The 26,503-nt window shown below is 40.4% G+C and overlaps 2 protein-coding genes across 7 annotated transcripts; both read right to left on the minus strand.

Moving 5' to 3' along the window:
- Nucleotides 1-1,915: 1,915 nt before the first annotated feature.
- On the minus strand, nucleotides 1,916-8,108 carry MSANTD4 (Myb/SANT DNA binding domain containing 4 with coiled-coils). Its single transcript, XM_062020402.1, has 3 exons — nucleotides 7,979-8,108; nucleotides 5,411-6,040; nucleotides 1,916-3,774 (listed from the first exon to the last, which is right to left on the minus strand). Exons 2-3 carry the CDS (start codon nucleotides 5,870-5,872, stop codon nucleotides 3,199-3,201), a joined length of 1,038 nt encoding a protein of 345 aa, XP_061876386.1. The 5' UTR covers nucleotides 5,873-6,040; nucleotides 7,979-8,108; the 3' UTR covers nucleotides 1,916-3,198.
- Nucleotides 8,109-11,849: 3,741 nt separating this feature from the next.
- KBTBD3 (kelch repeat and BTB domain containing 3) lies at nucleotides 11,850-26,431 on the minus strand. Of its 6 annotated transcripts, none has more exons than XM_061991796.1 (4): nucleotides 26,220-26,431; nucleotides 19,798-19,856; nucleotides 19,292-19,533; nucleotides 11,850-15,073 (listed from the first exon to the last, which is right to left on the minus strand). In XM_061991796.1, the coding sequence occupies exons 3-4, from the start codon at nucleotides 19,513-19,515 to the stop codon at nucleotides 13,453-13,455; spliced, it is 1,845 nt and encodes a 614-aa protein (XP_061847780.1). In that variant the 5' UTR covers nucleotides 19,516-19,533; nucleotides 19,798-19,856; nucleotides 26,220-26,431; the 3' UTR covers nucleotides 11,850-13,452. The 6 variants fall into 6 exon arrangements, with proteins under 6 accessions (XP_061847780.1, XP_061847762.1, XP_061847770.1 ...); XM_061991778.1 differs by lacking the exon at nucleotides 26,220-26,431 and adding an exon at nucleotides 20,681-20,770; XM_061991786.1 differs by lacking the exon at nucleotides 19,798-19,856.
- Nucleotides 26,432-26,503: the final 72 nt, after the last annotated feature.

Raw genomic sequence — 26,503 nt, forward strand, 5'->3', positions numbered from 1 at the left:
GGTAAATCAAGTAATTAAAGTTTAAGAGATTGCAGATTAGTATTTAAAGATATGACATTTAAATTCAAATTACTACAAAAATTACTGCAATTTTGGTGTGAAAAAAGCAAGCTATAAAAGTGATGTATTAAACTCTGTAATTTTCTGTAAATTTATGTTGAAACTGTATTTTCAATGATTTGTGACGATACTTAATTTCATCATTCAGTATTTTCCAAAAGATTTTGTATAACGAAAGGATGCATCATTTCTCTAGGAGGCTGAATAGTTGTTACAAGAAATAATTGCTTACATACTGCTATATTCACATTTGGAGAAGTGTTCAAATTTCTGAAACAGTTCAGGGTTCAGAAATGGTTCAGATTTATCTATTTAATTTTCCCTAATACCCTTAATTGATCTTAGGGCATAATTCCCAAGCTGCCCAAAGTAAAATACAAACGATTGTCCTCATGGTTAAGTTGTTCAACTGGTTTAAAATATGAAGACATAGGTGCTGAAATCAAGCAGCAGTGTAACTATCTGTCGAAACAGGAGTCAGACTCCACATTTGCACCTTCCCAGCCAAGGACTTCTTACAGACCACAGGAAGGTTCTCTGTCCTGACTTGGTGGTCCCTGAGACCCCCACTGGCAGAACAGGGCGAGACACTGAAAAGGCCTTGATGCTTTGCAAGCCCTGCTCAGCAATGACCAAAACATTCCTGTGTTTGTGACACTGTTCTCAGCATAAATCCATAACATAGCCCTGTAGAGCTACTAGGAAGACAATTAACTAGATCCCAACTGAAATCGAGACAGTGAAAGCCAAGGCTGAGCCCATCAGTGATGGTGCTGGTGTTCAGATTCTAATATATTTTGGGGGGGGGGGGGGGGGAACCCTTAGGCAAGGACACCTGCAGCTGGAGAAGAGTGGTGAGAACACGTGAGAGCAACAACTGCAGACACCCAGGTCAGTGAAGAAGGAGGGGAGGAGATGCTGCTGGTATCAGAGCAGAGGTTCCCCTACAGTCTGTGGTGAGGCCCTACCCCTGCAGTCATGGAGCGATCCACATTGGAATGGGGTGATGCCTGAAGGATGCTGTGACCCCTTGGGAAGCCCATACTGGAGCAGGCTCCTGGCAGGACCTGGGAACCTGTGGAGAGATGAGACTTCATGCCAGAGCAGGTTTACTGTCAGGACTTGTGACTCCTGTTGGGGACCCATGCTGGAGCAGTCTGTTCCTGAAGGACTGCTTCCCCTGGGGATGAGACCCATGCTGGTGCAAGCCAAGAGTGTGAAGGCAAAGCAACACCAGAGACATGTGATGAACCAACTGCAACATCCATTCCCTGTGCCCCCTTTGTCATGTGGAAGGTGGGGGCAGAGAAATCATGAGTGAACCTGAGCCAAGGAAGAAGGAAGGGGTGGGGAAACGTGTTTTAAGCTTTGGGTTTATTTTTCATTATCCTACCCTGATAATGATTGGCAATAAATTAATTTCCCCCAGCCAAGTCTGTTCTGCCCATGATGTAACTGCTGAGTGATCTCTTCATATCCTTATCTCAACCCGTGAGCCTTTCATTGTATTTTTCCCCCTGTCCAGCTGACGAGGGGAGTGACTGAGCAGCTCATCAGGCACCTGCCATCCAGCCAGGGTGAATTGCCCCCACTGCCCCTGGGACATTTCTATCTAGCTGCTTTGTGTCCCCTTCCCAAGGGCTGGTTCCTTTAAGCCCTACTCTGAGGTGCCTCATCTCTCTGATTTACTACACAGGCAATACAAGCATCAGCAGCTTTAGGGTGCTGCAGTGTTGAGTATCCATGTTTCTCTCCATATGTAGTCCTGTTTCTACATGAAGAAACAATAGTCTCAAGAAAAATTTTGGATTGCAGTAGTCAAATTTATTTCCACTGTAGAAGCACACTTGTTTCAGTAATAAAAAAATAACATTTTATTTGCAGAATAAAAGTAATCCTGTAGTGGTATAAATATATTTACTCGCACAAGAATCCATGTAAGTCACTCAACATATATTCAGATTTAGTATTCTCATAGTCCTAAACTTCAAACGGAGTCAACAAAAAACTTGCAGAAAGATGAGAAATGTGAAGTCTGGCTCAGTTGGGATTTAAATATATACGAAATAATAGAAAGCTTCCTTGGCTTTTTATTATTATTTTGAATACAATGCTTATGAAAAAAAATACTGACAGCCTCCAGCACTGACTCTGTTTATCTCATTAAAGCATACTATATGGTGTCAGCCATAGAAGGCTCTTCTGCCTGCCTCAGAGATGTGACCTTAGTCTTGGCCAGGCAGAATTCACATCAGGAGTGTTAAGTGTCCAAGCTCCATGTGCCTTACCTTGCTCAGTCCCCCGTGTCCCCATCACTAGCTGCTGTCTTTCAAGGAACAAAGCCAGTCTCACGCTGTATTTCAGGTTGTCACCTCCATCAGTAAGTCCCCAGGCCACACTGAACCAGGTGCTATATTCCACATAGCATTATCCCTGACCTCTGTAGCCCACAGTCCAGTTAATAGCAGCTATGCTTGATGGGTAACTTTATCTACCACAAATACTTCATGCAAAAGGAAGAATACTGTTGTCGACACTCCAGTTCAATCCACAGAACAGTAAAACGCAGTTGGAGGGAAATTAACTTGAACTTTTAAGGTAATTCTTTTTATAATTGTGAGGGTGGAAAAAAACAAAAAAGGAGAAATTAAGTTTAATGATTCAATTGCATCATGATTCTGTGCTACTGTGTTCTAACTTAACACTCATTGACTGTGTGGGCTATCGTCAGCACCATGCCCTCACAACATATCTTGATTTATTCTAATCCTTCCTTACTGTTAGTACAGTGAAAAAAGTACAAAGTTCAGCCTTGATTTTTATCAAGGTGTCTACGAGAGAAGGACACCAAACTAATACAACACAATACTGAAGACAAGAGAACATAACACTTCTGACACATTGAAGAGCGATTGCACACACAAGCTCATTTATGTAGGGACACCGACATACTGAGCACCAACCTTCCCCTCCCCCCCTTTTTCAGTTTAACAACAACATTCAACTCTGAACAGAAGAATGTTAAGCCTCTAGGATAGTTTCAGTATTAAGAACAGAAAGAACAGAACTACCTCTATTTTACAAACATCAAAACACTAACGTTGACACTTTGGAGAAGTTCACTGCAAGTGGGGGAGCTCACTGCAAGTGACCCTCTCTCTGAATCCGAAGGCGCTCCTTCTCTACTTGCAAGCGTTCCTTCTCAATCTGCAGCTTCTCCAACTCAAACTTCAGGAACTGCAGCCTCTCTTTCTCCAACTGTAAACGTTCTTTTTCAAGTTTTAACTTTTCAGTTTCTAGATCCAGAGGCTGCACAATGGGTTTTTCTGTTTGGGTGAGGTCGTTTTCCAGGGCAGGCTTTTCAGCGTGCAGAGTCTCCAGCCTGAGTTTCTCCCATTCAATCTGAAGTCGCTCCTTCTCGATCTGAAGTCTCTCGCGCTCCAGGTCCACGTGCCGCAGCCGCTCCTTTTCGATCTGCAGGCGCTCCTTCTCCAGCTGCAACCTTTCAGCTTCGATGTCTAGTCGCTGCTTCTCCAGCTCCACTTTCTGCTTCTCCAGATTTATAAGCAAGTGAGAATCTTCATAGGCTAGCCTGGCCTGAGCAGAGCTTAGGTTTCCAAACTCTTCAATGTGGGGGAACTCTGGTAGGTCGTTTTCCTTTTTCGAATCTGGCAAAACTGATGACAAAATTTCTTCTTCTTCCTCAATAGGAAACTGCAGAGAGGAAGCGACAGCCAACAATTACATTCCAGTCTTTACACCAGAATAAATTTGTTACACACAATTTAACTGAAAAGAAAATATTGGGTTTGTTTTGGTTTTTTTTTTAATCTTAAAAGCTACCCAGAACTGTTTAACTCACATACTGTGAAATTACCATATTAGATCAAAAGACTGTTGTCTACCACTACACAAGCAGAGAAACGCTATTTATGTGCAAGTTAATATCTTGTAGTGAAAAATGGAAAACCAGATTGCCAGTGGACATGCAAAAGAACACAGAAAATAGAGCACGATAGGCATCAGAGCATTCAGAACCACTGACAGAAAATTGGATTTAAAAAAGCATATGTTGTTCTTGCTTTTCAGATAAAGCTGAGTCACATTTATGTAAGCCACTAGGAATGTGTTGTGATATTTATCAGAGCAGATGGATCCAGCAGCTATGTGGTATATAAGCAAACCCAGCCTTTACTACCTTGAGGATTCCATTTCTAAAAAAAAGAAAAACTGACATTTTTCACCTGCTCCTAACCCTTCAAATTATATGAAGTGGGACAATAACAGGACATAGAGCCATTTTTGTATTCTCACGTTTGCTGTACAGCCATTCGCGGCACAGATGAGCAGCCAAGTAGGACCTTCACTCCTGGCGGATGGACTCTAACAACACCTATGTGCTACAAATTCAGAGTACACAAGGGATAGTTGTCTCCCACTAAGTATGCTGTAAAAGAAGGGCAAACTGAAGAAGATTCAGGTTCAGAAAAAAGACAGTGGGAGCTATTGCTAGTTCTCTAGCACTAGAGCAGACAGACACCATTCTTCAGCAGTTGTCAGACAGCAGTCTCTCTACCATTTAACAGCTTATGCTGATCTTTTCACAGCACACATCTCAACTGAGCTAAGACAGGAGTTGCTTCCTCCTTAGCCTCAGCCTCTCATCTGAAACTGTTTTGAGTACCTCTCATTAAAATGAGAACTCTAATTTGGTACAGGCACAACAAAACTATCCAAAAATTGGACTTTGCTCTAGCTGCCTCCCCCAGGACAGTCATGGTACTACTAGAAGTGACAACCTGCAGGACCGACAGCTGCTTGTCAAATCCGTACTAAAATTATGACAAAAATGAATGGCTGACTGATTTATTGAAGCAATATTTTTATCTCCTGTGAGCTCATTTTAAGAAATGAAGCAGTATTCTCTCAGTACCTGAAGGTAACAGATACTTTCATTTGTTAAAAGGTGCATTTCTCCTCTCCATTCATCCATCCAGACAGCCTACACATTAAAATAACCAGTTTCCTTGAAGAGTGTATTTTCGTTCTACAACTAGACTGAACTAATTCTTATCTACAGCACATACAAATGGAAAATATATGTGCAAATTAATATTCAAAGTTGAAGGATATCAATTTAATAATCAACATCCAAGACTTTACACCCAATCACAAGTCGCTAGGTTTGAATATCAGCTCCCTGAAACATATTTGCTTCTACAGTTTCTTTAATTCACACATTCAGAAAAAAAAATAGAAACAGATGCTATGAAGAAACACAGCAAACAGCCTTATGCTGAAATGAAACAAAGGCCATATTGCACATAGCTAATGTATGTCAGCCACTCACTTCAAAATTCTGCGGATCCTCCTCTTCCTCTTCTACTTTGATTTCTGTTAAAGATCCACCAGCTTCTCTGAAGTCAGTGATATTTTGCCATTCAAAACTAGATTCAATTGCAAATCCCATTTTCTCATCCATGTCTTCATTGAGAGAGTCATCTAAATTGGATGAAGGAAGGTGAAACCCAGCACCTACAACTTTGATGTTCGCATTCAGACGTTTTCTCTTCATGAGTGCTCTCCAGTCAAGGTATCGCCTTTTTACTTCTGTCCCTGTTCTTTGCTCTCCTTCACCTACAGCATTTACACACTCTGCTATTTCCTCCCAAGCCTTCCGTTTCATTTCATTAATTGTTGTATTAAGTTGCTTTGAAAAGAGTACGTCTCTCCTTTTTCTGATTTCCTTAAGGAGAGTCTGAGTTTCCTGAACACTAAAATTGCTTTTTCTTTTTCTTTTTAATTGTTTCATTTTTTCCAGCTTTAACCTAGTAATTTCACCACAGGAGATTACAGAGATGATATGACACTAATCAGTTATTAACACAAATAACATTTAAAAGCCAATGAAAGCAGAGCTCAGTTCTCGTGAAGTGAATTTTATCTTCACTTTGTAGTATTTTCCTATTTGTCAGGCTTCCTAAGAGAAAAAGAGCAAACAACATAAATCTCCAAGGTACACACTGTATATTTTCATTTAATGAACTTGACTCCCAAGTCACCATTTAAGGAATAAGTATTTTGAACCAGTCATTCATTTAACAGAAGAAAACCATTTTTGTTAGACTCTGAATTTAAAGTAACTATATAGACACCTTCTCTAACCCCGTGTGAATTCTAAATCCATTAATATATCCATATCAGGTGTAGTTGATATTTCCATTACAAAAATGTAGCTATTTTCTTTCAACTATTAGGAGTTTTGCCAGTCAGTATTTGCTAAAGGCTGGAATTTGACATACATATTTCAGTCCAAATGCTAAATTATTTCAAAAAGAAGTTAAAATTGTTGTATCATAAGCATGAAAGGTTTAGAGGACTGAACAGATACATTCTATTATTAAAAAAAAAGTAGACTGATATGTAAAGTCAAAGTTTTAGAGGCTCTTCTGACTTATCTTAATCACAAAAGAACAAACTAGAGTAATTCTGCTGAATGTCAGAAAATAAGTAGTATTTCAAACAAATGTAATGCATTAGAGATGTTCTAACAGGAAAAAGATTTAGGAATAAGTCACTACATGCTCATGGTAAATCCCTCCTCTACCCTCTTACACTGCAAAACACTGCTTGTCAGATGTGATGGCAGGTTGAAAGTTCATCCAGTCCACTGCCCTCAGCAACAGCTGGTCCTGAGCCCAATGTTGAAGAGAATGATAAACCCCATAATACACCTGACAGATTGTGCACAACACTGCACCAAAACCATAAAGTTTAGAGTGGGAGAAACAGGGGACTATTAGTGCATTGATGCATATATCATAGACCCCATCACCAAAAATAACCCAAACAACTGAAATTAGAGATTGAGAATAAAAAATGGTTCTTGGTCACAGACTGCTTAGTAATAGTCCAATTTAGAATTTATTTAGAACTTTCTTTTGCATTGTGGCACCAAACACTTTAAAAAGCTTTAAACCAAGTAGACCAATGATTCGCTATACAGTACCCACAGGTTAAAGCTGCTACGTTTGTTCACTATTAATACACCTTCAGGTCACCTGAAGCAAATGGCTTGCTGATTATATATTTGATTGCTGGTGACTAATGGACTTAATCCCTAAATATCTCCCTGCTCATCTACTCAGGGTTCTTATATTACTAAGATTTTTTTTCTCCTGTTATTCTCCTAAACCTGTTCAAAACATACACATCAGCATATCACACAAAACCTCTCCATTTGGGGGACAGTTTAGACACGTCTCCTATGTGCTGATTGTGAAAAAGGGCACTCGAAAAGGAAAGTGCTAAAGGGAACCAACACCACCTAACCGGGGAAGGGAACACAGCGGAGAGGAGGCACGGAGGATGGAGAGCAGCTGCGGGTTCAGCCTGCTGAATCCCAGCTCCCCTTCCACTGACACAGCCGCGGCCGAGCCCGGGCGGACGGCTCTCAGCCCCGAGGCCGGACCGGCCCCACAGCGGCCTCGGCGTCGCCCGGCGCGGCCGCTGCCGCCAGGGGGCACCCCGGGCCCGCGGGGAGGCCAACGGAGGCAACAAAGAGAGGCGAGAGTTCGGACCCCGGCACGGCCCCGCGCACGGCCCCAGCCCCAGCGGCACGGCCTCTTCCGCCAGGGCCGCCGCGCCCCGCACAAGCAACCCCCGCCGGGCCCGGCATCTCTCCTGGCAGGAGAAAGAGAAGGGCCTCTCCCGCGTGGGCCGCTGAGGAGGACGGCGGACAACCGCCTCACCCTCTCCAAGGGGCCGAGCGTGGCACTGCCCCACGGCTCTCCCCCACAAAGGGTCGGAGGGTTGGCTGCAGCTGGTGCTGGCAGCATCCTCACACGAGGGGGAAACGGCTGCTTCGGGGCTGTCCTGGCCCCGCTCAGGTCCCCGGGGAGCCGCGCGAACTACTCACCTGCGCCCAACTCTCCCCTGCGGGTCGCCGGCCCTTTAACTGCTGCCGCTCTCCTATTGGGCTAGGCGCATGCCCGTCAGCCCTTCCCGCAGGCCTATTGGCGGTCCGCGTCCGCCACTTCTCCCTCGCCCCGCCCCCTCGCCGCCCTGACGCGCCCGGCGGGCGGAATCCCCCGCACACGCTGAGAGCGCGGCACGCCTCTCCCAGCGGTGCTGCCGCACACAGCCCCCCGTCACCGCTGGCTACAGTGGCTGCTTGTCTCCCCGCCGCCTGCCGCTGATTGGCTAATGTCCGTCAAGGCCCGCCCCTCTCCTCAATGAGCTTCCGGCGGCGGGGAGCGCGCTGGGTTACGGAGGCGTTAGACAGGGCGGTCGTAGAGTCGCGCCCCGTCCTCTACGGTGAGGTCGGGGCGCCCGGGGCTGGCTCCTCTCTGTGGCCTTGTGTAAGGGGCAGCTGGCCTGGTGTTCGTTCTCCCTGCGGTGTGGGAATGCCCCGTGGGCCTTCCTGCGGCCGTGTGGGAGCAATCGGAGCAGAGCAGCTGGAGCCGGGATGGTTTATGGTGGCAGAGCCAGTAACGATTTGCGTGTCTTCCTAGGCCGCTGTGTTCAGTATATTGTATGACTGAAATAGTGAAGTAACGCTTGTGCAGATACTGTAGGATTGGTTTGGGTTTGACTTTTTGATATCTTGTGGAAGGCACTGGTTATGTAAAGCACCACATCAATACAAGTAAGTATGTGTGCCAAACGCTCCTGGAGCCAGCTTTCTGTTCTTAGGGTCATCCTTTTTCTCTCCTCAGCCACACATGAAGCCTCTGGCACCTGCTCTTTGTGTAACGTTCTTTTGTCCTGGTAATGTAGCCTTTGCAGGCTTAGGGCACTACTTGAAGGCAGACAATTGAAAATAATTTTGTTCTGGCATTTGCTACATCTCTTCTGCCTAACCTGATGCATGCATGTGGTTTTCATATTTACTAACAATTACTTGCTCAAGCCTTTCATGTCTAGGTTCCGAGGTATATTAAGTATTTGGACTTTAGCATTTTCAATGGACAAATAGGTTATTTGATTAATAGAGCTTCTAGTAGTCATATGGGTGAGGATGAAACTACAAGCCTCCTTTAAAAATATTATTTTCCAGTTTCAGTCAACAATTCTGGCAGTGACCTTTCTTCAAAATACTTACAGAAACTAAATATAGAAAGGCTAGGAATTTGGCAGCTGACTTGCAGGTAACAATAGTTTTGCTGCCATCCGTGCCTGCTGTGTACTGAATATCATAATTTTAAAAGGAAAATAGTAAGGAGCAGGTTAGCAAGACTATGCCACATGACCGACGATACATTTTCTGGGCATATTTCTTAGAAAAGCCTATGTATGAACTAGGATTCAATTTGCCTTACTACCAGTATTTTGTCAGTGCTCCCCTCTCAGTGCAGTTTTCATGCATGCAAACTGCATTCTTGGTCATAATCTAACATTCAAAAGGTTGGGGGGAAAAAAAAAAAAGGTAGTTAACCTGTAGATTCTCTGTACTTTGAAGCTTAATGAAAAAAAAGTCAGAGCGGAGAAGGATTCAGTTGCTCGGTGCTTTTATTTCACAGAAGAATGAGTATCTCGGCAAACACGTAGCATCAAACTTTCCACATATCAGCAGAGCCCAGGCAGCAGCAAAATGTTACTGATCTCTATGCTTTATTGGATAGTAGAAGGGGGGGGGGGGGGGGGAAGGGACTTTAGCATAATGTTCAGGTATAAATATTGTAAAATATATCCCTGGTTTCAGTCTGTCTTAATTTAAATAGATCTTGTGCTGCCTCCTGTTGGTCGCCTGCAAAGAGACAATTGGGCACCAACTGACCAACTGCAGACAGCACAATCTATGACCAATTACTGTACCTACTACCTACTACAAGTCAAAGGAGGTACACCTCTTTCTTCGTGGAGCAACACCAGAAATAAAACAGCCCCAGAAAATCTACTCTGTTTTTGGAAGATAATGAATTTTTAACAGCAGTAAAGTGACATATTACAAATGTATTTAGCATATAGAAAATAAATTCATTACTACATAAATAGTAATCATCAGGTCTGTGCAAACATAATATAAACACCCAAATAATTGATATTTATTATAACAACTAAACTAGTATGATAACATTACCAAAGTGCCACAATGTTTTCATAGCATTCTTTAAAAATGTAAATAATTTAATATAATCATTACTGGGTATTAAAATCCCACATACAATATATATTATCTTCATGTCTGTTATACTCATCATGCTTATAATGTGTTCTGTGACAGAATACTATTAGAAAGGTTTTGGTTACATCATATAAGTGCAAATAGTAGATTGTAACTTTACATGCAATTTGTATGTGTAAAACATCTTACAATATTTCAGTGAGAATATAGGTGATCATTAATCTAGTCATTGACTATTTTTAGAGGAAGGTACTTCATAAAGTACTGTGAGCTTTGAAGTCAGAAAAGATGAAGAAAAACTTGCTTTACTCTTAATTGTGTGACTTCTTAAACATTGTGTTGGCTGATGAATCTATTTTATCCAGACTTAAAAGCAATTACTCATGCAAGTAATCCATATTCTTCTATGTAGCTGATTTTGCTGAGGTTTCTAACATCATTAGCAATTAACCACAGGGTCTGGAAGCCTTGGGTTTTACCACGACTTTCTACCACAGTTTCTCCTGCCCTCTATTCTGCAATCAGATTTAACTCTCTGTATGTGGAATTGTGGCAAATGACATTTTTCCTCTGTGATTTGTAATACAGGCTTACCTACAGAACTGAAGAAAAGTACTACTATTTCACAGTAACTTGTCTGTAAGCGATGGTATAAAGTAACTGACACTACTACATTATTTCCTGATCACTGAGTAGGAAAGCTAAGCTCTATTTGAAATCCAGGAATGATTTGTCAAACTGGGAACTGACATTAGTTCCTGTGCAAATATAGCATAGAATATTAAAGAAGTGTGCCCATTTTCCAAAATAATTTAAATTTTGCTATATAGTCTAATAATGAGTAATTTACCACATATATCATTGCTCCTTCTGATGTCATATGTCACAGGCTTATACATGTAGCAAGTAGCTGGGTGGAAGACTGACAAAAATATTTGCTGTGAGGAAAGAGCATCACCTGAATTACTGACTGACTCACTGTTTATGTGACCCAGAAATTTGGTCATGACAGTGGCAGTTGAAAAAAAACTGTCACAATTCTTTAGTCTCCTCCAATGTGCATAGCTATTTATACCCATGTAGTATGGTCTTAATATGTTACTATGCTCATTGCATAAATCACATACTCATACTACTCAGGTATAAAAACAACACAGGAACACAGGCAATGGAGAATTGGGCCTTGTATGAAGCAACATGTTGCAATAATTAATGGTTAATGAGGTCTCTATGCTACCTTGAGTAGCTTTGTTAATGTTAATCCTTTATGCCTATTTTTGTCCTATTTTGGTAAGCAGGAGTAGTATTCTCCGTGTCTCCTAAACTATTCAGTACATCTGTTTTGCACTAACAAAAAATAGTTGTGTTCCAATATAAAATGCTTGTGTTTCAGGATGGTATTCTAAAGGTTACCTTAGCTAAGAGTAGCTATGATTTGAAGACTCACTATGGAAAGAGTAAAATAAATGTGGAAGTTGCCTGAAATACTGTTAACAAGCAGCTATTTATTTCTACAGAACCGACACACATATTAACACAAAGTATTGAGTGGGAGGGTTCCACTCTATTAGCATGTTCTCCAAATATGCATAAATTTTCATTTACATCCTTATGAAAATATTTATGATGAAAGTTATCTAAATTTATAAACGTACCTTATAACAAACTATAGTCAATCACAGAATTGGATCTTCCCATTGTTTACTGTTTAAAACAGAAATATGCTGCTAGGCAATATTCAGCTTTGAGTATTAATGCTGAGCCCAAGTTCTGCCAAAAGTACATGCAGCAGTGATGTGACGTTGACTTACGGTGGTTGTCTCAAGCCACATGAAAGAAGTTTTAGACACCTCACTAAGTTTCATTCCATTTTAGACTGCTTGGAGAAGATGTGCTTAGATGTTTAGAACTATTCTGAGTGGCATAAGACAACCCTAGTGCTTAAACAATACTTACATGGAACATTAAGGGCTCCCAATATCTTATTCAAATAGCTGGTAAGAAAGAAAATTCTCAGGCTGTGGAAGATTACAAATTAATTTATGAAACCTAGGTAGTTTCAGTGTCCTTCTGTAGGACACAGGTCTGACTTTCACTTCATGGGGTCAAATTTACTTCACAGGGTATGCCTAGACTAATATTAATACTAAAAGTCCATTACAATTTTAACATTATAACAGATGACTACTGAAAGTATATCAAGGAATATACTGTGTCATGTTTACCCTGTAGTATTTTAATGCTTAAAATTACCATGATGTACAAGATAAAGTGTTTCAATTTAAACCACTATAGAAGTTTTAAAAAGGAATTCTTTCACCTCACAAATACTATTTACTTTGACTTGAAATACAAGGATTTCTGTGGCTTTGATTCTGATACACGACAAGATACAAACTTTTCCCGTAGTTAACCGAAGTAACAAATAAAATTTACTGTACAGCTAGAGGCTGCTTAGTAGGTAGCACTGGAGACCTCAGAGATGGAAGACTTCTGTTAGAAAACATCCTGAAGTGGTTTTTCTTTAGTTAACAGCATGACTGAAGCAAAGATACCACATGAATTATCCATCCTGTAGAAATCTTGCCCATCCTGCAGTATGTTACCGAAGTTTATCTTGCTGCAGTTAATGGGATGAAAACGGGAAGTACAGCTACTACTAAGGCACAAGGATGGAGAAAAACTGGTGAAACTGAAGAGCTGAAGTAACATGATAGTAAATATCGGTCTCTTCAAGTTAGATACCTGGGTTTAATGCTGTGAAGGTCACTTTGGCTTTTGCCCTTGCTAAGGTTATTCTATTAAGATAAAGCTGACAATGAATTCTTACAGGTATATGGATATAAAACCTAAATAAAATGACAGTAATATCATTTTTTTTTTTTTTAACTTCAGTTACATAGGGAAAACAGTATCACAGTCAGTTTTCTCACTCAGCAATTTGTCTACTGGGACAACCGTGAACACTACAGAAATAATGGCACATACTACACAATGAACTCCTCATTATTATGCTTTTTGGAAAAGTAATATTTTTCAAACAATTCAGATAATTACAGAGAAGCCTTGCTTAAAAAATTAAGTAATACTTTCTATATAATGACTATCATGAGTGACAATGGACTCTTCCAAAAGCAATTCTATAACATACAATTTAAACTGAAGATTTGAATAAAACAGTACATATTTCTCCATCTGTAAATTAATACCAAAAAAATCTGTTCTAATACTTGTGCATTTAAGTAGATTCTTTAGACTCAGGAGTTTCAAAATTCTCCAGAGCAAATGGTAAGTACAGATGACCAGGGGTCCCTATATTTATTAAACTGAATGACCTGACAGTAAAACTCAGTTAAGGCTCTTGGCATTGGTGAAACTTCTTCCCACTCAGACCTACTACTATGGTAGACTTGAACTTCATCTGTGATTTCTTCTGGAGCATAATCACCGCCCAATATATAAATTTTGTCTTCTGTCCCAACTGCCCCTGCATTAAAACCAGCACATTCAAAAGATCCTTCCCCCTTCCAAACACAGGTTTCTGGGCAAAAACTGTAGACCTTGTAGGTGGAGAGATCACATATGTACAATGTGCAATTCACTGGAACAGCTTTGATTAGTGTTGCATGGAAAAACTGCCCAAATTCTGCAACAAGCTCAGACCATTGATCAGTCATAGCATTATACTTAAAGAAACAGTCAAGAGATGGATTAAAGGCATCAGTGATCTCTACTTCTGAGCCAAGGACGTAAATTATATTCTGACATGCACTTGCTTCTGGGTAATAGATACCTCTTGGTAATTGGCTTACAGATTTCCAGTCTTTGGAAAGAGGATTATAGGATTCTACATCCAAAAGACTTCGGGTTTCTTGAGCTCCTCTGGTCTTTCCACCGATTACAAACAGCTGATTTAAGGTTACAACAGATGTGTGCATTGTCCTCGGTTTTTTCATAGCTGACACTATGGAGAATTCATTGCTGACTGGGCAGTAGCACCAGGTTTGGTCAGTGGCATCATGAAATGGTTCAGCAATATGAAGCCTGACTGTCCTATAACAATTCCCTTTGCATCCTCCAGTTATAAATATTTTTTCTCCGTAGCTAGATAAACTTGACCCTGGAAGATCAATCATGTGCGTATGGGGCAGTTCCTTCCATTTATCTGTTTTGATGTTATAGCAGAACGTATGTCTGTTTTCTCCATCTTCATCAGTTTTATGAACAAATATGTATTTTTCTGTTGTTGAAGGACGTGCATCTGGAAACAGTCCACTAAAGTTCTGCACACTTTTAACTGCATCATTGATTATTACTGAGCAATTAGCACTCTTAAGTAAGAGTTCTTCAGAATGTAGAAAGTCCTGCAAAGTCTTCTCAGGTAACTGGTGTAGTCTCACCTTTTTAATCAAATTAGGCAGGTATTTCTGTCTTGTTTCTAAGTTGTGTTTAGTCCATTGAAGGACAGCTTTCAACACCGATTCTTCCTCAGGCACATCTAGTTCATCAGCCTCCAGACATTTTTGTAATATCTCAAAATTCATCTCCAAAAAATCACTTGATCTAAGCAGTAAGGAAAAGTGGTGCTGTACGAAATCAAGTGCATGATCAAATAAGCGGACAGAACCGTAACTTTCTGATAGAGAAAGCAACTGTAAGCAATTCACAAGATCAATACTTTTTATTAGAAAGTCACTGCAAGCTTTTGAAAGGAGGGAAACTTGAAGAAATGATGACAGTTGGAAGAGCATTTCCACATTATCATTTGTTATCTCTGTTTTTCCTGTGTAAGCGTAATCAAGAAAAGCTTTCACTGCCTTGGGTGATAGATTACTAATAGTAACATTGCCATCATCTCGTTCTTTCATATCAACTTCAAACATGGCTCTGTGAATAAAATATAGAAGATATACAAACAAATTAAAGATCTAGCAAACAACAGAGAACACTGATGTGCGGGGAAGGGGACAGTCACAGGTGTATAATAAGGTGGACAGGCTGTCTATTTAAAAAATGCGTAGGTTCTCATAAGTAAGAACAATGCATTTGCTTGGTATGGTTGAAGGAGTGGTATTAAATTATTCAAAGTGATGGCTCATAAAAATGATGGCAGCACCTGGGTTTTCTATGGATTTTCACAGAGCACAATGAAGTATGCAGCTCTCAATGTAACAGAAAATGTGAAATTGTTTGGGGCAGCATCAGTTTCAACAACTTGAGCAAGAAAGGCTGATTTTAAAAATACACAGTAGAAAAGGCCTGTGATTTGGGTCACGCACTGTGGATGAACACAGAAAATTAACAGAAAAAAGGCCTTCAAAATTGCAGGCTGAACAAATGGCTGAATGTGTAACAGGTGCATTCACAGAATCACAAAATCTCAAAGCCGGGAAGGGACCTTGAAAGATCATCTAGTCCAGCACCCCTGCCAGAGCAAGCCACCTAGAGAACTCGTCCCAGTGGGTTTTCAATGTCTCCAGAGAAGGAGACTCTGCAACCCATCTGGCCAGCCTGTTCCAGTGCTCCCTCACCCTCAAAGTGAAGAAATTCTTCCTTGTATTTCTTTGGAACCTCTTATGTTCCAGCTTGTACCTATTGCCCCTTGTCATATCATTGAACATCACTGAGATCAGCCTGGCTCCATCCTCCTGACACCTGCCCTTTATGTATTTGTAAAACTAAATGAGGTCACCCCTCAGTCGCCTCGAAGCTGTAGAGCCCCAGCTCCCTCAGCCTTTCATCGTAAGGGAGATGCTCCACTCCATCATCTTTGTGGCCCTGCGCTGAACTCTCTCCAGCAGCTCCCTGTCCTTTTGGAACTGGCCTTCTTGGCCACGAGGACATGTTGCTGGCTCATGCTCATCCTGCTGTCCACCAAGATCCCAAGGTTCCGTTCCCCTACACTGCTCTCTAAGAGTTCACTCCCCAACCTATACTGGTACATGGGGTTCTTCTTTCCCAGATGCAAGATTCTACACTTGCCCTTGTTGAATTCCATTAGATTTCTCCCTGCCCAACCCTCCAGCCTGTCCAGGTCGTATGACATGGCAGCACAGTCTTCTGGTGTGTCAGCCACTCCTCCCAATTTAGGATCATCAACAAACTTGCTGACAGTGCCCTCTGTTCCCTCATCGAGGTCATTAATGAATATATTGAACAGTACTGGTCCCAGCACCAACCCCTGAGGGATTACACTAGATACAGGCCTCCAACTAGACCTTGCACCATTGATCCCAACTCTCTGCCTTCTTCCCTTAAACCAGTTAACAATCCACCTCACTACCTGATCATCCAGCCCACACCTTCTCAGTTTTGCTGCCAGGATGCTGTGGGAGACGGTTTCAAATGCTTGACTGAAATCCAGATAAACCACATCCACTGCACTACCACCATCTATCCACCTGTTTACATCTTCATAAAAGGCTATCAGGTTGGTCAAATGTGACTTCCCTTTGTTAAAACCATGTTGACTGCTCCTAATGAGCCTCTTGTCCTTTAAATGCCTGGAGACAGTACCCAGGATAAGTTGTTCCATCACCTTTCCAGGGATGGAGGTGAGGCTGACCGGTCTGTAGTTCCCTGGCTCCTCCTTCTTACCCTTTTTGAAGACTGGAGTGACATTTGCTCTCCTCCAGTCCTCACACACCTCTCCTGTTCTCCATGATTTACTAAAGATGATGGAAAGTGGTTTAGCAATGACTTCTACCCGCTCCCTCAACACCCAAAGGTGCATCCCATCGGGGCCCATGGATTTATGTACATCCAGACTGCTCAACTGATCCTTAACCCAGTCCTCATCAACCAAAAAAAATTCCTCCTTTAACCTGACTTCCTCTGGAGTCTGGGGCTCCTGAGGACAGTCTCCAGCAATATAGACAGAGGCAAAGACGGCATTCAGTCAGTCTGCATTCTCTGTATCCCCTGTCACAAGGGTTACTTGGTAATGAGGTAGGTCAGGGGTCAAAGAAGAGAAAAAACATGAGGAAACTAATTATTCTTTTAGAGTTGACAGATAGATATATGGTTACAGGCAGATGTCAGGAAAAAAGAGATTTTGACATAGGATTAAATGACAATGAAACATGCAAAAATAGAATTGTGACCGAATACAAAGATGATGATTGAAATTGAGGAAAAAACTATTAATCAGTAAATTTGTGCAAATGTTATAACAACATTGACTACTTTATTACTACATATGTAATAACATTTAAGTATTTTACACAATCTAACATGGCAACATATAATTTTCCAAGCCAGTAAGTGCTGGCAATTGAAGAGTGCTCAGGATCCCTTACCCCACCTTTCCAGAGCCTAAGTATCAGGCTGTGATAGCAACAGCTTCTGAATTTGACAAAAGTGGAGAAAGATTTATATAAACTGTCAAATACTAAGTATATAATCTGAATTATTAACGTGTCATAGATAGTTCCTGTTTAAAAAAGTATTTATCGTCATTCAGTTGTATAATTAGTATCTATATAGTGAAGGATTTTTAAAATCCCATACTTTTGTGTAGACAAAGAGGAAAAAAAAAATCACTGTGTACAGCATACTCTCTGGAAAGTGAACATCAGGTAAAGCAGGAACTTGTCTGACTTCCAGAACAAGAGCATAAAATTAAAAAAAGACAATTACATCCCAAATCCCTTTCCGCATACTGAATGATCATCCTTAGAATCCTTTCCTCATTAACCCAAGAGGTATGATAGAAATCTCTAAATTACAGATTTAAATAGCAGCTGAACAATACCGGTAGAAGAAGAGCTATCTAGGCAAAAGCTTTGATTCTGAAAGCTAAAAAGCAGGGAGCAAAATTATTCTGAATCCTGGGTTTACAAAATGAACCTGAACTAAGAGAAGTCCAAAGACCAATGACGACAAAATGTGCTTCATTTAAAATTTACCCAGTGTGCTTAGGTCCATTTTGTTCCCTGAAGGTAATATACGGGCTCTGTGTTCCAGGACAACTTATAAATTTGATGGCTGTTGTCATCAACTAAACACAAGGAGAAGTCTCTCCTGGCAAATTTTAACCTGAAGAGCCTCTAGGTAGTGAAAAAAACACGTTACCATGTGCATAACTTCTGTACTGAAAATTACACTGGAAGCTATTTCATCATAATACTCCTTTCTACCAGAGCATCTCTGTGCTGTCAAGCAGTAAACACTTGAAATGCAAATAGTTCTGTGTGTCAGAGGAAAAACAAATCTGCTACTAGTGGAAACGTAGCTTATTTCATCTACACCACTTCCTTTTTCATAGTCCTAGGAACACGTCTAGCCTATATCTTCTGTTACCTGTCGCCTGTGGACAGACTCCCATTGACTGTGGGATGCACCTGGCCACTTGAAAATAACGCTTGTCATCTATGTATGGGCAACTGAATCAAGGTCATTTCCTTTTCATTAAGAGCTTCTTAGCTTTGTGTTTTAGTTAAAAGTACATTTAGAAACAGACTTTCAGTGTGGAATTGCAAGCTTGAGCCTTACAAATACGGCTAGCAAGGTTCTTCATAAATTAAAATCCTGTATGTGAATGATCTGTCCCTTAAGATTGCACAGCGTTAAGCACTATAAGGATCACAGATCCACTTCATACTGAAAGGCTGAAATCTGTAGTTAAGAAAAAATATGTTTAAATACCTCTGAATACAAACTCTTCTTTACTGTCCCCTCATCTTAAACAAATAAAATCCAGACCCATTCCATAGCAATGTACAATTTATCTGCAATTCCTCTGTGTAAGTCTTAATGATACACAAACTGTCAATTCTACCTAACAGGAGAACCATGCACTTATGATTTGACATTTGTATTTCAGAATATAGACTGCTGTCTGAATCTCAAATTCATAGAATCCTCATGTCACTTTGGAAACACAAACAGATGAATTTGGGGTATGGTTAGGCATCCAACACTCTTAGTTTCATTTTGGTTCTCTTTTTTTGCTATCCTTCATATGATGTTTGAATGTTTTGCTCAAAACTCTGTAGACATATATAAGTTGTGATGATTTATTTTTAAACTTTTGTAATAATATTCCTTCCCTCCCAGAGAATTTACAATCCATTTTCTGCAAACTCATGACAAAATTAGGTTTACCTGAAAAAATCACTGCACGCTGCCAGTACACAACGATGACAAGGAATTATTTCATCTTTCACAAGAATTTTAAAGTCAAAAAATATATTTTGTTCTCTGAACTTTTGTAGTACTTTTAGAATTTGTTGTCCATGACCTTCAGCCACTAAGGAATTTATTTTATTTTCAGGAACAGAAATTCCATTGCAAATAGGTCTGCTAATGTAATCCCGTTGATTGGCCATGGTTTCTTCAATCTGTTCCTGAAATGGAAAAATAAGTGATTGACTCTAGATTCTTACTATTAAAGAAAATTAAAATGAAATCAATATATTATAAAACAAAAATAACCCAAATTCAATGCTGCAAAATGTAAGTCCTATGCAGTTACAAATTTGTGTTTTAAGTGACTTTTACACTGAATTTGATAATAATACTTCTATTTTGCAAAACATATACACATAACATACTTTGAAAAGTAAAATATCTGATATATATCAAAGAACAACTCTAGAAATAGTACCCACCTGTACAATTTTTTTTCAATAAAGTCCACAGGAAGCACACCATGGAGTGTGTTAAAAATCTGTAATCATCATTTAAGAAAAAGACTAGTCTTAGGCTTAATCTCAAAGAACTCCAAACTCTCACAATTTCATGTAAAATGAAGATGGGAAAGGAAAACTCAGGTTAGGTATTTTTAGATTTCAAAAGGCTCATCAGTATACTACAAACCCCCTAAACTCAAAGCAAACCAATGGTTTCCCTATGTCTTGCAGTGGAAGGTAGATACAGGCTACTATACTGCTTTCTAAGTGGTTCCCACGGAGCACTCCAAACTGAAATAACCAACTCGGACAGCCTGGCCTAATCACAGGATTGCTGAGGCTTTACCAAATGGGTTCACTTAGAGGTGGTTTGGTGACAGGGCATCTTTGAGTATTTAGTCAATTGATACTGATTTTACCTTGTACCTCTGGTTTTGCTAGGGAGCTTTGTGTTTGCTTACACAGCGTGCTGCACGCTATGAGCTTCATTTACAGTAGTGTAAATTAACTGGCTTCAGAACCAATTTAAGACAGTGCAATCTCCCTTTCAGCAGCCAAGTTTTTCTGGTAAAAAAACCTATACTGAAATGCATTGTTTGTATGGTAAATTGGCCTTTACTATTTTTTACAAGAAAAATATTTCACTCCACCTTGCCAACTTAAAAAACACCCCCTCTGTTAACATTTGATTTACACCTGTTTAAAGCGCTACTTGTACTGCTACAGATGCATAAACTGCTCTTTCTGCAAATTTAAGCCAAGCTTGTCTATTTTAAAGCTTAAGGAAACATTCCACTGTTTTTCTATTGCAGGATTTTGCTTCCATTATTCCAATTAAAATGAGCAACAGATAATGTCCCACCTGAATTGACAGAGAAGGGGATAAAAAAATTCCAAGCCAAACCAAGAAACCAGAAAAATATTGGTTTTGGTTTTTAATTTAACGAAAAGGCTCATCGGATAACGTTCAGAGCAAACTAAGCCATCAATCAGTCTTCTTGAAGGGAGGTATGTTCACAGCAGACTGATCTATATTTTATCTAGGTAGGTAGCTCCAACCACAAATAGACCTCCATGTCTCCTGGAATAGAAGAGATCCATTGATCTTGCTGCCAGCACTGGCACCCTTGGAGCAGGTATCTTCTCCTTCCCATGGCCAGACAATCTCACGTATTCACTTTTTCCATTCTAAGCCTGAGGAACTAGGAAAATACAGAAGAACAAGACCACCATTTATTCTGGTAATATATGGCCTCATAAACTTCCATAAACCATAAAGCTTTTTTGTATATCAGAATTTTCTAGAATACTCTTTTCTTATGAAGTTAAAAGCCTGTTCCTCAAAAAACTGAATCATAAAAATCAGAGTTGTTTCAGTAAAATTAGTTTCCCACATTTGAATTTTAAAAAGTGAATTTCAAGGTTTATTTGATATCAAGTAAAGTATCACTTTTTCTAAACCTTTCCATAAAATTCTGGAGCTGCTAATAGATAATCTATCACCTTTTACATATAATTTCTAGAACTTGTGGCCTACAAGTTGCTTCCTGTAGGTGAAGTTACCAATTTAAGTAATATTTATCTTTGTATAATGAACATGGAAACATCTAATGTCATCCATTCTCTGCTATTTTAGGCAAAGATGTCATAGCATCACTTTCATAAAAGCAATCTATATTTCAGGCATTTTTCTTTTATCACCTGTATTTCCACAGAAGGACTATCTCAGCACGTTGGTGCCAAGACTGAAAATCTTTTCACTACACAATCGATTAACGTATTTGCTCTTCTGTCAAAACTGTCATTTGAGTAAATTTTCCTCTGTATACTTATAATTATCCAGAGTGCTGATAGTTCCTCTACTTTTAGTAGAAGGAAAAAATGTTAAACTTTCCAAAGTCCATTTATAAGCCTGATTTTTTTGTTTTCTTTATTATTTCTTGCAATTTCCTCTTCACCCACTCCAGTTTGACCTCATATTTCTTTCACTAATATCAGATTTGTTGTACAGTAACACCTTATCAGTCTCTAACTATTCCAATTTGCAGGTCATATAGTGAATCCTAATCCTAATCTGTAATAGAAGTGTCTTCTTATATTTTATTAAAAGCAAGGTTTAGCAGTGTACCTCTAATATTTTTGCCCAGCATTGAGGAAGATACTAATGAATATTGTTCTATGGCTTATCCTAATTCACCTTCCTGTACATTCCATTAAAAAGATAAATAAGGAAAAGTTCCATTCTCATCTCTCCCTTGTACACAATTCCTGCTTTACTTGAAAATTCTGGTACTAATTTACCATTTTACTGGACCTGTTGATAATTTTAGAGCCCTCCAAAATGCCTTAGTAATTCAGCTGAAACTTGGTATGTTAAACGAGGCCAACTAGGATTTATAATTAGTTCATGGATTTTTCCACAAAGCCATATGAATTAATCAATAGTTATATTTATAAATATTTGATCAAGGTACTAACAAACGAGTAGAAAATGTAGGGGGTTCAGATTTACGTTATGTAGATCTGGAGTTCAGGAAAGCTGGGCAACAAGCTTCCTTGTATATGCTCCACCTACAGGATTCCAGTTACAAATGCCTGGTTAGCTGTTAGCCTGATTTTCTAGAAAACAACAAAACAAGGCCACCCCTCACCCCCACCCAACCCTAAATCCCTTAAAAGTAATACATTTGCCTTGTTTTTCTGTTTGAAAGTCACATCAAACAGGTGGCCTCTTGGCCATTACAGTGAAATCTGATACAGACTTAAAAATTATTAAGGTCAACCCCATGTAATACACGCTTGGGGAGATGTACATCACTCTCAAAGCTCTCTGTACAGATCTCCACTTGAGGGGGAAGACACTCTGCACACCTGACAGTTAAGTGGCAAGAAGTGGCCAGCCTACCTGTGGCCACAAAGCAGCTAACAGTTGAACAGAAGGAGGCTGACGATGGTAAGACAATTTTGGTCATTACGGTGGATAAACTAAGAGACCACCTGGGAGCTCTGAGGGTAAGAGCACTCTTATGGTCTCTCACAAAGTCTACTAGTAAGGACCTAGATCTCATTAGTTCTGCTGTTCACAAAACCCCTCTGGTTTAATACTGTCTTTTTCCCAAGATGATAAGGCATGGCACAGCCTAGAACATAATGAGCTTATTGACCCACATGCCAGGTAACCACATTAAGAAGTCTGTCAAGCCTATCAAAGTCAAAATATGAGATATTCACACATTCCTACAAGTAGTATCTAATCTATTGGTAAAACCTACAAGGAAGTTTTTAAGTGACCTTAATACCTGTATACCAAGCAAACAGCTACCAAACATACTGAATTTCCAGAGGAATTCTTTAAGATCACAAATACTACTGTTCCCTTTCCAAAGAGAGTTACAAGACATAAAGATTTACTTTTAGTTGGCACCATCAATAATCTTTCTTAGATAGAATTCTGAAGTTGAAGACTGTAATTTATTTGTTTATATTTATTCTTATCCTTTGGAAAGTCCAGCTGCCTTTTTAACTACCAATGTCATAACCTGAGTATTGAATCCTATATACTAAGAGACTATAAACACAGCATACTATTAAACTTATGTAGGAGTCCAAAAAACATTCAGGACAGCCCTTTTCAGAATATCTCAATAGGTATACACTAAGATCTTAACCACTGTAATATGCCTTCTAGAAATAGTGTTGATAGCCATTCCACCAGATTTGACACAGCAAAGCAAACAGAACTGCAGAGCTGAGCAAAGATGAGCTTTTGTTTGTGCAGGATCTACTGTACTTCAGAGCACTGATCAGAACATACTCATATAAAGTATATATATTCATAAACACTTTTGCTGAAGAGATTTTGTTAAACCAACAGTCAAAATATGCTGCGACTGACAGATAAAACAGTTACAGAACTTTAAATGTGCTAATGAAGTTGAGAATGTCATAATATTAAAATTATTAAGTGGAAAATTCTGTACTTTTGTATGATTGTTTTGATTGTCACTGTCTAAGATTGAAACCAGTCAATCACAGAATTCAAGGTTCGTGTCTGGAAATATAGATGCAACTGGGTCTCACAGCTTTTTCATAAATAACTAAACTTCAAGAAAACGAATATTCAGTCAATCACTTTTAGACAATCAAAAAAGATGCATGTGACATTTAGAGACATTTAATCCACAAAAATGGCATTTATCAATAATACATGTTGAGACAGTAATCCAAGAAAGACACAGAGACTTGAAAGCTCTGGGTTCTTTAGAAGTGATTGAAAAAAACAGCATGGAAAAAAAAATCCCCAGCATGGTAGTAGAAGGAAGCAGTGAAGTTGTACTGATTCCTGGAGACATTACAAAAATGGAAGATTCCCTGTCTGCAAGCAGTGATATTTAATTGCATATCCTCTTACAAACACATGAATCCATTAAGATAAAGAACATAATCACTTAAAAGAACTCAAGCTGACTGGATTAATCCTAAAGCTAAATTTCTCACTCCTCAAGTTCCTTTGGAAATTGTTTTCTGGCTCAAAAACTTCAAGAACTGTAATTTTCCTTTTTCAGAAAAGGAGAATTTAAATGCTATGCTGTACTTCTAATTCTGGCAAAAATAACTGCAAATTCCTGGCTTTTCTAGGTTCTGTAGTTTATCATTTCTGTATGTGATTAAAATATGTGGTTTTTTTTAAAACATACATGCAATATTTAGCATATTTATAGAATAATTTAACATACCTTATTATTATAACATGTCTTATAACTAAAATGTGGATTTGTATTGAATATATTCCTAATTATATTACATATTATACAATGCACCTTGAAGGTGTAAATTTTTCATTTACACATTCTGCTTTTTTTAAAAAAAGTCAATAAATCTGCTAGTGAAGAAAACTGCTATATATTTACATCTAAGGAGAAGGCATGAACAAGTCCAACGTTTTAATGAAACCTGAGGGTTCTTTGGGAACTAGCTAAACTCCATATTCTATCAGTATTATCACATATCTGTAGCTAAATATAGATAAGACTACAACTTCCTTTTCAAAGTGTGCAGAAAACAATGCTTGAAACATAATACTCAGCTACCATTTGGTATTGGTGAACAGCATTTTCCTGAGGGTTTTTTTTGACTCTTGCTTTTTTTTGACCTCCTCTGCTGTCAGTTAGCTTTTTCTCTGTCCCTGGATAAAAGGAACTTGCATGGCATTCATTGCTTGAATAAGTCATGAAGAAACATGGAAATAGTATTTTAAAATAATTCCACTACTAATGCCTTGCTGAAACACTTCTCTTCTTGTCCCAAAACAAGTTACCTCTGTGTTTAAAATATTTTGCTAAGGCCAACCTATACTCAGTTATAACTGAGACTTATTTTAGGTAGAAAGACAGCAGTATTTTTGACCACCATAGAAACAGCACTTCTTCACATTAACAGAGAGCCAAGAATGCGAAACTATAACAACAAAGAGTCTTAAGAAATATCTGCAATAATGTTATTTTGAATATTTTTGCATCATTTGTAGATGGTTAATATAGAATGGTTGAGGCCTATTTCAAACATTTTTAGCCATTGCCCAACTTCAAAAACAAAAAGTAAACAAAATTATTTCCATGCTTAACAGGTGGCTTGTAATTGAGGGCATAAGGGAATCCAGTTTTAACAACCATTACAGTTCTTAACAGAACAAAGAGCAGAGACTCTAGGAGGCTTTTGTTTGGACATAGTGTTGCATCTAGTGTGTGAACAATTGCCTCCTCTTTTCTTGCCGATGTAGAACAGCAAGTCCAGGGAAGCCACAGAGGCCACCTCGCTGCTACAGCTCCCGGCATGTGTCAGCTCTACCGGCGCCCGGGTCAGTTTCTTGGCAGCCTCAATGTAGCCAGGGCACCGGGTTAAGCAGCTGCCGTTAACCAGTAACGGTGCCACGACGGAAGCCCTGTCTCGCACAACGCCGCCGGCAGACACAAGCGACAGGGCTATTACGTTCTTTATGTAACGGCCGTGATTATCAAGCACCCAGCACCAAACCAGCACCCAATGGCCCGGCTCGGCCCCACATCGCGGCAGTGACAGTCTCAACCTGCCGCAGCCACCGCATCCACCACCGCTACCGCCGCGCCCGCCCCTCGCCCCGCCCGCCGCGGGGAGGGCAGCGGCGCCGCGCCCACACTGAGCATGCCCGGCCCGCAGGCGCATGCGCCCTGCGGCGGCCCCGTTCATTCTAAGGACTAATTCTGGGAACAGAGGCGGGATGCGCAAAGGGCCTCCCCTCCTCTAACGGCAGCGCCGCACGGCCCGGCTATGGGCTGTGGCGGTCTCCAGGGCTGCCGCCTCTCCGCTGCCGGCAGAGAGCTCGCCCCCCCCCTCAGCGCTCCCTGCGAACGGCGCGCACCCACCTGCAGCCAACACCAGCAGCTCACCGCGCCGTCTGGCCCACCCGCGCCGCAGCAGCGCCAGCAGATTGGCTCCTTCCGGCGTCATTCTCCCCCTTCCCGCGCGCGGGATGGCTGCCCCGGCCGTCAATCCGGGCGGAAGCCCGCCTCTCCGCCCGAGCGGGTCCCTCCCTGCGCTCGCTGGCGGCGCCGCGGGTGTGGCGAGCCGCAGGCAGCGCCCTTGCTCTGATAAGCCAGTACCTGGCGCATCCCGCAGTCACGCCGACTCGGATGGGCCGCGGTGCCTC

This window comes from Colius striatus, chromosome 1 (assembly GCF_028858725.1).
Source record: "Colius striatus isolate bColStr4 chromosome 1, bColStr4.1.hap1, whole genome shotgun sequence".
NCBI classification, from domain to species: domain Eukaryota; kingdom Metazoa; phylum Chordata; class Aves; order Coliiformes; family Coliidae; genus Colius; species Colius striatus.